Genomic DNA, 12,073 nt, shown 5'->3' with positions numbered 1-12,073 from the left:
TTCTCGTTCTTTACAGCCTCCCCTTCCCTTCCTTGCTTCAGCTTCCTCGTATGTCATTCTTTTCATCCTTCCTCTTTCCTCTTCCAATCCACATTCTTTTCAGCCCTTTTCATTCTTCTTCCCTTCAGTCCTCTTCCTGCCATCGTTCTCTTTTTAGCTTTCCCATTCCTGCCATTCTCTTTAGTTCTCTTTTTCTGTCCTCATCCTGTGCTCATTTTCTGCAACCCCATTCTCTGCCGCTTTCCTTTCTAAATATGGGTTCTTTTCATCAATTGTCTTCCCATTCTCATTTCCTTGAGCTCTTCCTATCCATCCAGATTCTCTTCAGTCGTCCTCTTCCCATTATGTTCTCTCCTTTCCTCTACCTACCCCCCCCCCCCCCTCCTTCCCTTCCCTTTGCCTTACCACCATCACCCTTTCTCCTCTTCTTTTCCTCCCCTTGCACTCCTGATGTCACAAAGCATTTCTATTCTATCTGTCTAATTTTTCGCTTAGCTTCCTCCTTACATTCTCTTGTTCTGATGCCACAAGGAACAAACACTCTTTCCTCTTTCTCTTTCTAGTCCAAACATGTCAAACTCTGGCCCACGGAGCTATCAGATTTGGCCCCCAAATGTTTTTTTCTACTTTAAATTGTGTGGCCCACTCTAGACCCCCAGGGAAGCTATATTGGAGGTGGAACCCTAGGTCAACAAGGAAGCCACATGAGGAGGGGGAAACATTAGACACCAGGGAACCATATAGGGGAGGAAGGGGGGAGGTCACTAGACACAGTGGAACTGTTAAGGGGTGGGAGGAGACCACTAGACACTAGGGAATTATATGGGGGTGCACTAGGCACCAAAGAACTGACTGGGGGGGGGGGGGAACTAGACACCAGGGAACTGTATAGCGGAAGGAGGGGTCACTAGACACCAGAGAACTGAGTAAGAAAAGATGGGGGGACCACCAGACAACAGGGAACTGTATAGGGGAGAGAGTGCTACTAGTCACTAGGAAACTGTATATGGAAAGGAGGTGGGACATAAGACACCAGGGAACTTTATATAAGATGGAGGTGACCCCTAGACATTGAGGTTGGCCCCCAACTTGGTCCCAGTGTTCAAGTTCGCCCACTTTGTATATGAGTTTGACACCCTTGTCCTAGTCTCTCTCCCAGCTGCCTCCTCACACTCTGTTCTTATGATGTCACAAGCCATTTCTGTACTTCTCTCTTCTTAGTATCTCTCTCTCTTTTGCACTCGGCCTCCTTTTTTTTAATTATTATTATTCTGATGTTGCACAGGTTTTTCTGTGCTTCTCACTTCCTAGTATCTCTTTCAGCCTCTTTCTCATGCTCTTTGTTCTCCTTGTCTGACACGAGGCTTGTGTTTCTCTCCTCCTCTCTGTATCACAGATTGCACATGGAGCCGCACATAAGCCTGAATTCCGCAGTGACCTGCTTTGCCTGAGTTCGGGACTTGGCTCTTTTCCTTCCGCACATGAGTTATCTCGGCCTTCCACCCTCATGAATGGTAACCGAATATTTGCTGAACTTGCACAGTGTAGTTGTCATTGTAAACTGTTTTATAAGGCCAATCACTACTTGAGCACATTGGATGTTTATTGTACAAAACATTGAGGTACTACTTATGTTTCATGTATACATTTTTGTTTGATGAGCTTTGGAAAAATACTGCAGATTTTACAGAATGCATTTTCCATGAAGATCAGCAGTACTATGTGCAGATAGGAGTATTTTAGACAATGTGTGCAGACACAACCTGGGTGTACAGAAAATATGTGCAGACACAGACTGGGTGTGCAGAAAATATGCACAGACACAGACCGAGTGTACAGAAAATATGCGCAGACACAGACGGGGTGTACAGAAAATATGCGCAGACACAGACAGGGTGAACAGAAAATATGCGCAGACACAGACGAGGTGTACAGAAAATATGCGCAGACACAGACTGGGTGTACAGAAAATGTGCGCAGACACAGACTGGGTGTACAGAAAATGTGCGCAGACACAGACTGGGTGTACAGAAAATGTGCGCAGACACAGACTGGGTGTACAGAAAATGTGCGCAGACACAGACTGGGTGTACAGAAAATGTGCGCAGACACAGACTGGGTGTACAGAAAATGTGCGCAGACACAGACTGGGTGTACAGAAAATGTGCGCAGACACAGACTGGGTGTACAGAAAATGTGCGCAGACACAGACTGGGTGTACAGAAAATGTGCGCAGACACAGACTGGGTGTACAGAAAATGTGCGCAGACACAGACTGGGTGTACAGAAAATGTGCACAGACACAGACTGGGTGTACAGAAAATGTGCACAGACACAGACTGGGTGTACAGAAAATGTGCACAGACACAGACTGGGTGTACAGAAAATGTGCACAGACACAGACTGGGTGTACAGAAAATGTGCACAGACACAGACTGGGTGTACAGAAAATGTGCACAGACACAGACTGGGTGTACAGAAAATGTGCACAGACACAGACTGGGTGTACAGAAAATGTGCACAGACACAGACTGGGTGTACAGAAAATGTGCACAGACACAGACTGGGTGTACAGAAAATGTGCACAGACACAGACTGGGTGTACAGAAAATGTGCACAGACACAGACTGGGTGTACAGAAAATGTGCACAGACACAGACTGGGTGTACAGAAAATGTGCACAGACACAGACTGGGTGTACAGAAAATGTGCACAGACACAGACTGGGTGTACAGAAAATGTGCACGTACACAGACTGGGTGTACAGAAAATGTGCACAGACACAGACTGGGTGTACAGAAAATGTGCACAGACACAGACTGGGTGTACAGAAAATGTGCACAGACACAGACTGGGTGTACAGAAAATGTGCACAGACACAGACTGGGTGTACAGAAAATGTGCACAGACACAGACTGGGTGTACAGAAAATGTGCACAGACACAGACTGGGTGTACAGAAAATGTGCACAGACACAGACTGGGTGTACAGAAAATATTAGCAGACACATACAGAAAATGCACACAGAGAAAATGTGCACTGACTAAGACCAGGTATACAGAAAAATGTGCACAAACTCTAACATGTGATCTGATGTTTCCTACTTGATATTATCTACAGCTCGGGCCTGAGTTATAGGCCTGATCCTAGGGGAGCAGCTCTATTAGTGGCCGGTAGAGTTGGTCAGTGAGATGCAAATAATTCTGATTGATGCAGTTGTATGCAACTTGGAACCTGGTCAGTTGGAAACAAGTACATTTGATTGGCCTGGTTCCTAGTTTCTTATAATTTATATTAAATTTGCATGCAGGTCAAAATTATTTTCAACTCATTATCATTATTATTATTTTGTATTTATTTATGTAGAGCCAACATCTTCCGTAGCGCTGTACATAGTACAAAGCAAATAGAGGGGAGTATAGATGCATGAGATGTTCAAAGCGCTGTACAATCAGGACATCCATCAATGCAAGTAGAAATACAGACATAGGCCTCAATTCACTAAGATCATGCAGGAGATAAGGCAAGAGAAAACTTACCTGTACACAGTGAGAGAGTTATCTTATCTCTTCATTCCTTAAGCTACCCCCACTGTAGTGAAGCTACCCCCACTGCAGGGAAGCTACCCCCACTGCAGGGAAGCTACCCCCACTGTAGGGAAGCTACCTCCACTGTAGTTATTTTCACACGCAGTTAATTAACAGCCTGTCTAACTCTGGAGTTATTTTTAGGATTGGAAAGATAACTTAAAGACAGAAGAGTTAACTTTAGGTTTGTCTGAGGTAAAATGTTTCCTGAATACTACATGCCTTATCACCATGGTAACAACTCTAGAAACGTTATTAAAGACAGGAGATAAGCTTAGTGAATTGAGGCCATTGTTAATGAGTGGTTTGAGAAATTGCCAATACTGGTACATGTTCATGTAACTTACAGCAGTATAAGAAACATTAGGAGGGGGTCCCTGCCCTTTGTAAGCTTACATTCTAGAGCAGGGGTCAGGAACCTTTTTGGCTGAGAGCCATAAACGCCACATTTTAAAATGTATTTCCATGAGGGCCATACAATGTTTCAAACTGGCACAGTGCGCATGTGTAGCAGAGGGCTCGCGTCCCTGTTGTCATGGTGATGTGTACACAGTTGATCCTCCGGGCAGCAGAAGTGTCAGACACGTGTTCAGCTTCTCTTGGGTTTGAGCAACATCAGCAATTTCCCCAACTGCCAGGCAGGAGAAATGCTGACTAACAGCTTGTACAATTTAGCTAGCTGACTTGGGGGTTGATTCACTTTCTAGGATGAGATCCCCGCACTTTGGCACAATAGGCTGCCTGTCAAGTGATGGGCAGTTTATTGGCCCAATCAAAGTGCAGGGATCTCGTCCTACAAAGTCACTGGACCTGACAGGGTCCAGGTTGGGACAAATGGAGCAGCTGTTAGTTTTGGGGGGAGCGTGAGTAAGTTAGTAGTGCATGCTACAGCAGTAGCATGACTACGTTGAAATTTTTACTTGTGCTGTCACATTCAAGGTGCGTACACACGCACTACCGCTGGCAACGACGGGTCCGCTGGACTCTCCCGCTGGGCGGACTTTAAGCCGACAGTAGTGCGTGTGTATGTGCTGTCGGCGGACTTATAAGGCTGTTTCTGAACGATTAGCTGAGCGGATCGTTCAGAAACAGCCTTATCAGTCCGCCGACAGCGCGTACACACGCGCACACTGACTGCTAAAGACCGCCCAGCGGGAGGGTCCGGCGGACCCGTCGTTGCATTTAGTAGTGCGTGTGTAAGCACCTTAAGCTGCGCTGCTTAAAGGGAACCTTAACTGAACGGGGGGTAAAGAGTTTCAATTACCTGGGGCTATTACCAGCCCCCTGCAGCAGTCCTGTGCCCTCGGAGCTGCTCTGGAATCCTCCGGTCCCCCGCTGTCACTTAGTTTCGTTTTTGACGACTCACCAGTCGGCCAGCCGCCATGCGTATTATTGGACGCATTCCCTACTGCAATTAGCGCTGTTGTGGACCGCAACGCGTACAAAAATACGCGTTGCAGCATATCTACGCGTGCAGAATGCGGCAACGCATATTTTTGTATGCATTGCGTTCCGCAACAGCGCTAATTGCAGTAGGGAATGCGTCCAATAATACGCATGGCGGCCAGCCGACTGGTGAGTTGTCAAAAACGAAACTAAGTGACAGCGGGGGACCGGAGGATTCCAGAGCGGCTCCGAGGGCACAGGACTGCTGCAGGGGGCTGGTAATAGCCCCAGGTAAGTGAAACTCTTTACCCCCCGGTTCAGTTAAGGTTCCCTTTAACCTCCTTGAAATCATGTAGCGAGCATAGGGCTCGCTACATAATAGCCGCTGAGCGGCGGCATCCCCCCACCCACTCCGATCGCCTTCGGCGATCAGAGTAAGCAGGAAATCCCGTTCAGAACGGGATTTCCTGCAGGGCTTCCCCGGGATGGCGTCACCGACGTCATGGACGTCATAGGGAATCCCGATCTGCCCCTCAACGCTGCCTGGCACTGATTGGCCAGGCAGTGCAGAGGTCTGGGGCGGAGGGGAGCGACTCGGCGCGGCGGATCAGCGGGTAGCGGCGGCGATCGGAAGTTACAAGCAGCTAGCAAAGTGCTAGCTGCTTGTAACAAAAAAAAAATTATGCAAATCGGCCCAACGGGGCCTGAGAAATCCTCCTGCGCAGGTTACCCCGAACTGAGTTCGGGATAACCGGCAAGGAGGTTAAGCAGTGTAGCTTACTGAATCAACCCCTACTGATTTGTCTGTGAGCCAGATGCAGTCATCAAAAGAGCCACATCTGGCTCTCGAGCCATAGGTTCCCTACCCCTGTTCTAGAGGTAACTCTCACAAGCTAGATTCACTATCTCTAGTGGCCAACTTTCTATAAGCAACACTGTAATTTCCACTGGTTAAGCTGCATCCTCCAATGACCTGTCAAGAAATGGATTTTACAGTAAATGAAAAAACCCTCTGCTCATTTTCTGGTTTTCCATTGTGTTTCACTAACCAGGCTATTTGCAGTCATGCTTTTTTAATTAAGATTTTCATTTTGACCTCATCATGGAGTGATGTGTTTGCATCTTGGTGACCACAGCAGTACATCTTGTCTTCTTGTGTCTGTCAGGTGTTGTATCAAATGCTGCGGGGCAGTTCCAGGTAGCCACTTCAGCTGCTTCCTACCTTCCTCCATCTGCACCTGTTGGTGAGTTCCATCTACAAGCTGGACTGTATATCTGTCTGATGGTGTTCCTTTAGCGTGTAGTAGTTCCCTAGCCTGTAGCCTGTGTGTGTGCGCTCCCTTTTCCTGCAGCCGCTAGGACACTGCAGGTAATTATACCTTGCTATTAGTAGAGGACATGTTGAATATATAATATACAATGGAGGTCCGCTTTAAAAAAAAAAAAAAAAAAAACTCTGTAGAGGGAAAGGGAGCATCTCTAGCAAGTACTTGTAGGTAGTTTTGGTTCAGTTCAGGTTTCTGCAATAATTACGGATTTGATTTCAGGTCTTTCTGTGTTCCTTTGTACACTGCTGAGAGGCCTCAGAACTTGTATTATACTTTTCCTTTGTACAGTAATTATCTTTTACTTTTGCAGAACATTTTATACGAGCTCCTGGCTTCTCCCCCCTGGCTTCCCTGTCCAATGGGGCGTTCGGTGGTCTTGGAAACCCATCATACAGTAAGTCAGCATGAATGGGTGTTTGGTTTGAAAAGTGGGTTGTAATGTCCTCCCCTGGGCTGCGTTGTAGGCTGGCCACTTTGTGGGCTGCGTTATAGGCCGGCCACTCCCTGGGCTGCGTTATAGGCCGGCCGCTCCCTGGGCTGCGTTATTGGCCGGCCGCTCCCTGGGCTGCGTTATAGGCCGGCCACTCCCTGGGCTGCCTTATTGGCTGGCCGCTCCCTGGGCTGTCTTATTGGCTGGCCGCTCCCTGGGCTGCCTTATTGGCTGGCCGCTCCCTGGGCTGCCTTATTGGCTGGCCGCTCCCTGGGCTGCCTTATTGGCTGGCCGCTCCCTGGGCTGCCTTATTGGCTGGCCGCTCCCTGGGCTGCCTTATTGGCTGGCCGCTCCCTGGGCTGCCTTATTGGCTGGCCGCTCCCTGGGCTGCCTTATTGGCTGGCCGCTCCCTGGGCTGCCTTATTGGCTGGCCGCTCCCTGGGCTGCCTTATTGGCTGGCCGCTCCCTGGGCTGCCTTATTGGCTGGCCGCTCCCTGGGCTGCCTTATTGGCTGGCCGCTCCCTGGGCTGCCTTATTGGCTGGCCGCTCCCTGGGCTGCCTTATTGGCTGGCCGCTCCCTGGGCTGCCTTATTGGCTGGCCGCTCCCTGGGCTGCCTTATTGGCTGGCCGCTCCCTGGGCTGCCTTATTGGCTGGCCGCTCCCTGGGCTGCCTTATTGGCTGGCCGCTCCCTGGGCTGCCTTATTGGCTGGCCGCTCCCTGGGCTGCCTTATTGGCTGGCCGCTCCCTGGGCTGCCTTATTGGCTGGCCGCTCCCTGGGCTGCCTTATTGGCTGGCCGCTCCCTGGGCTGCGTCATTGGCTACCTGCAAATTGACTTTGTAAAGAGACTGTCCATGCTAAACAGCGCCTGTGGGTGGATCTGGTTCATAAGTTTGGATAATTGCCTGTGATCTTCTCTTACAGATCCTTCCATGTTTAATCAGAAGGAAGGTCCTAGCATTCACAATTTCCCCAACCCACACGATCCCTGGAACCGTCTGCACCGCACCCCGCCTTCCTTTCCTGTGGCGCCTACTCAGGTCTGTGGTAAAGTCAGTGACCTGGATCAACACATCGCCCATATGAAGGAAGAAAAGGATCGGTAAGATCTACTGTTTGTATTGTGCATAGTCAGAGAAGATTTCTATACTTAAAAAGAAAATGTAAAGAAATAAAATACTTGCCTAATAAGAGGGAAGCATCTGGAGGATCCCACGTCCTCCTTCAGACCAGCGCCTCTGCCCCAGGACCTTCTTGAAGTAGCTGTACGGCACACTAAGCCAAAGCCGCTTGTATGAGTGGCTTCAGTTTTATGCGCAGGCAGTACAGTGTTGGCTCATGACAACCGCCCTGGTACACGGTGGGGAGCATAGACCATGTGAATATAGGCAACAAGTTCTTGTAGGACGTGGGAAGCCAGGATCCAGAGACTTCCCTCTTCTTAGCAGCTTCATTTTTTTTTTTTTTTTTTTTTTTTTCTTTTTACACTTTTAACATTTTGGATCTGTTTTGCCTTTGTAGGGAACTTATTTTTTCCCGTTTGCCGCCACGGGGTTCACCTCTGACATCGACACGTCTTCCCGGCACAGAAGAACGCGGGCCCAGTCGTAACCTGTCCCCCTACATTGCCATGAGGCCAGGCAGCAGCTCTGATACGAAGCCACGACTGACACCAGATCATTCTTCCAAGGTGAAAATAAAGGAGGAACCAGATCTGCTGAGCTTTGAAGTGGGCCGCTCACCGCTTCCAGGGCACCACCACTTGCCCCATCCATCGTCTCCCTATGAACGGCTGCGAGGAGCTTTTCTAGGGGAACAGTTTCCTAATGCACTGGAACCCTGGAGAGATTTGTACCGCAGAGCAGACCCACCACCCCTCCGTCTGCCTACAGCGACTCCACAGCGCCTCTATGAGCAGCGAGAAGAGCGGGCTCACATTCTGAGGGAAGACTTTGAACGAGCTCGTATCTATGGCCTCCCTCCCCATGTCACCATGCAGCCCACTGCATCAGCCATGCTGGGCCCTCTTTATGCCCATCCTGGGACTGGACTCCTAAGTAAAACTCCACCCATCAACCTACTCAGTGCCCCTCCTCCCCTCATATCTACGTCACGACCAGGGTCCCCTCCCCGCAGGGACTTATTCAAGGACAGAGACTGCAGATAGGACTGGTGATGCCTTCTCTTGTACATATTTATATATTATACCCTGATGCCCTGGACTTTTGTACATTTTTATTGTATAATGTGATTTTAAGCACTGTGTCCCCCACCAACCATTCCTTTTGCAGGTTTCTCTGTATGTAAGAGATGCAGAGCTGAGGGAAAGGACTGGATGCCTCTGTACCTGTGACATCAATAAACCCTTCCCAAAAATATCTTCTCTGACCACTTTTATTTCATGGTTATCCGCACACATGTGAGGTCCATTGTTGTAACGTAGCTATGACTTTACCTTGGTCCTCCACCCCTTCCTTTACGCCTTCCCATCCTCCTGCATGATGGGGCTGCATTGGAGGGGAAGGTGACGGGGCTGCATTGGAGGGGAAGGTGACGGGGCTGCATTGGAGGGGAAGGTGACGGGGCTGCATTGGAGGGGAAGGTGACGGGGCTGCATTGGAGGGGAAGGTGACGGGGCTGCATTGGAGGGGAAGGTGACGGGGCTGCATTGGAGGGGAAGGTGACGGGGCTGAATTGGAGGGGAAGGTGACGGGGCTGCATTGGAGGGGAAGGTGACGGGGCTGCATTGGAGGGGAAGGTGACGGGGCTGCATTGGAGGGGAAGGTGACGGGGCTGCATTGGAGGGGAAGGTGACGGGGCTGCATTGGAGGGGAAGGTGACGGGGCTGCATTGGAGGGGAAGGTAATGGGGCTGCATGAGAAGATGAAAGGTGATGAGGTGGCAAACAAGTTGATTTGGTTGCGGGGAGAGGAGTGAAGATGCTGATGCTGCATGGGGGGAGATGAGAAAGGTGATGGGGCTACTCACCGAATATGACATGGAAGGGAATAGGGCTATATGTTGGGAGGAGAATGGTAATAGGTCTGCACATGAGAGGATCTTTACCACTCTTTTATGCTGGCTTCATTATAGGGTATGACCTTGAAGGTGGTCTATCTCCAAACTATCACTTCTGCTTGAGGATTTTGTTTCCCTCATTTCCAGAAATATTCACTGGATGTGAGAAATGCTATTAAAAACTACATCACAGAGTATGCATAAACATCTTCCTTATACCTCAAGCCCCCAAAAGGGTCTTCCAGGAGAAAGCAGGAAATTTGGGCTCCTGCGAGCGACAGAAGTTGCATAAATAGCAGCTATAGTTGGAAATTTGGGTGCCCGACTATGCAAATTATGAGTACAAATAGCGCGCGCTTCTGTGAACATTTTCCACTGTAGCTACTATTTACACTGGCGTGTATGGTAGCTCCTGAAAATTTTCATTGGGGAGGCGGGGTTAAGTTTAAGCAAGGAGGGGGGGGTGTTAAGGTCAGAGTTGGGGAGGGGGGTTTAAATTTACTTTCCTGAGGCTTCCTCCAGCCCTGACAGCAGACCTGTCCCTCGCCGCAGCTCCGGTGTCCCGGGATGCCCTCTGTAGCAGATGCTGACCTTGCCAGGTCAACCTTTTCTGCGAGTGCGTGGCTGCGCTGCTCTCTTTTGCGTTTACGTGGTCAGGAGTGTTTGGCGCAGGAGTACTGCGTCTGTGCAGAAAGCTCCAAGCCACGTGAGCGCGAGCGGTGCGCATGCTCGCGCCGGTACAGAAGATGCCGGCCTGGCGAGGTCGGCTTCTGCAAAGGGGGGGATCCCAGGACACCGTAGCTGCAACGACGGACAGATGGGCTGGAGGAAGCCCCAGGTAAGTAGATCTTTTTTTCTTATCCCCTCACACCTGTCCTTTTAAGGTTAGGCATCAGAGGGAGGGTTCTGTGTCAGAATAGGGTTGGTTTTTGCTGAAGTACAAGATCTGTACATTTACAACTATTTCACTAGCAAAAATACCAATATTCTGTTCCAATAAAGATAGAGAGTTACAACATGTACATGTATATGTACAGCTTAATACAACTGCCATTCCATACAAATATATAGTAACAATATGTTAGGAGGTACAACCGTAGTCATTTGCTTTTGGGTTGTGGTACAATGTTGTAGGCCGGAAGGTATAGGGTGCTTATGACAAGGTAAGGTGTTACGCACTTAAAGAGAACCTGTACTGAGTAAAATTTAAAATAAACACATGAGGTAACTTCAAATGAACATTCCATAGTTACCTTGCCATCAGTTCCTCTCAGAAGCTCACCATTTTCTTCTTACAGCGATCCCTTCCAGTTCTGACAACATTTTGTCAGAACTGAAATATATCAGTTGCTGTCAGTAACAGCTGAGAGGAGAACTGATGTGTCCATGTTTCCCTATGGCTCAAGTGGGCGATGTTACAGTTTAACAGTGTGCTGACCAGGAAGCTGTTATGGGGTAATAGCCATTTTCAAAATGGAGGACGGAGAATTCCATTGATCATAGTGGACAAACAGGACGCAGGAGAGGAAAAATAAATTGAGGAGTAGACTACACAGGAGGTAAGTATGACTTGTGTATGTTTATTTTGTCTTTTAATTTTCAGTTCAGGTTTTCTTTAAGAACAGCTTGTTTTACTGTGGGTTTTTATCATTGTAAAGGCACCTTAGAGTGTAATAACACAGTACTATTTGGGAAGAGGTAGTATAGAGCGCGCGGGTAGTAGTGTGAAGCGAGAAGTGTAAGAGAAGAGTAGAAGAGGAGTAGAAGAAGTTGAACTTGAGGTAGGTCCCGCGGTAGAGGAAATAACAGGGGTTTCCCTGCACATATATTTTTTTTAAGACATGATATTCTTAAATTCTATAGATTCTGTATATTTGTGCCAGCATGCCCATGTTTTTGAGAACATCAATTTGATCATGTGCAGCTAAGACTATCTCTTCTAGACTCTCTCGACCCTTAGGAGCCATTGTTTTACTGTGGGAATTGTTTTTGTTTTCCAGAGTGCAGGAATGGTAGCTCTGGCTGCTGAGATCAAGTGGGGGAGTATAGATTTTTTGTATTGAGTTGGTGGCATGGGTGAGTTATGCAGTAAGAATATGTCTGGTTGGTAGGGGAGAATTTGTCCAGAGATATGCTGGGTTATTCTGTGGACGTCCCTCCAGAATCCGCTGAAAAGGGGGCAGGTGAAAGCGATGTGGAGTTGGTCCCCAGGTCCACTTTCGCATCTCCAGCAAGAGTTAGGTAGATTGGGTAAAAAGTTGTGGAGCTTTTCTGGGGTTCTATACCATTGAGTTAGAAATTTGTAATTTTGTTCTTTAATTCTGG

At 48.6% G+C, this 12,073-nt stretch overlaps 1 protein-coding gene across 2 annotated transcripts in view; it reads left to right on the top strand.

Moving 5' to 3' along the window:
* FBRS (fibrosin) overlaps positions 1-9,108 on the top strand; it is a 53,842-nt gene extending 44,734 nt beyond the window's left edge. For both annotated transcript variants that reach the window (XM_068244130.1, XM_068244129.1), the window contains 5 exons: positions 1,397-1,514; positions 6,140-6,217; positions 6,612-6,695; positions 7,655-7,832; positions 8,252-9,108. In XM_068244130.1, the coding sequence (XP_068100231.1) occupies positions 1,397-1,514; positions 6,140-6,217; positions 6,612-6,695; positions 7,655-7,832; positions 8,252-8,897 (1,104 nt within the window). In that variant the 3' untranslated portion in view covers positions 8,898-9,108. The remainder of the gene's footprint in view (positions 1-1,396; positions 1,515-6,139; positions 6,218-6,611; positions 6,696-7,654; positions 7,833-8,251) is intronic.
* Positions 9,109-12,073: the final 2,965 nt, after the last annotated feature.

The sequence above is a fragment of the Hyperolius riggenbachi genome, chromosome 7 (genome assembly GCF_040937935.1).
Source record: "Hyperolius riggenbachi isolate aHypRig1 chromosome 7, aHypRig1.pri, whole genome shotgun sequence".
Lineage (NCBI taxonomy): Eukaryota > Metazoa > Chordata > Amphibia > Anura > Hyperoliidae > Hyperolius > Hyperolius riggenbachi.
This window is presented reverse-complemented; position numbering and strand designations above follow the sequence as displayed.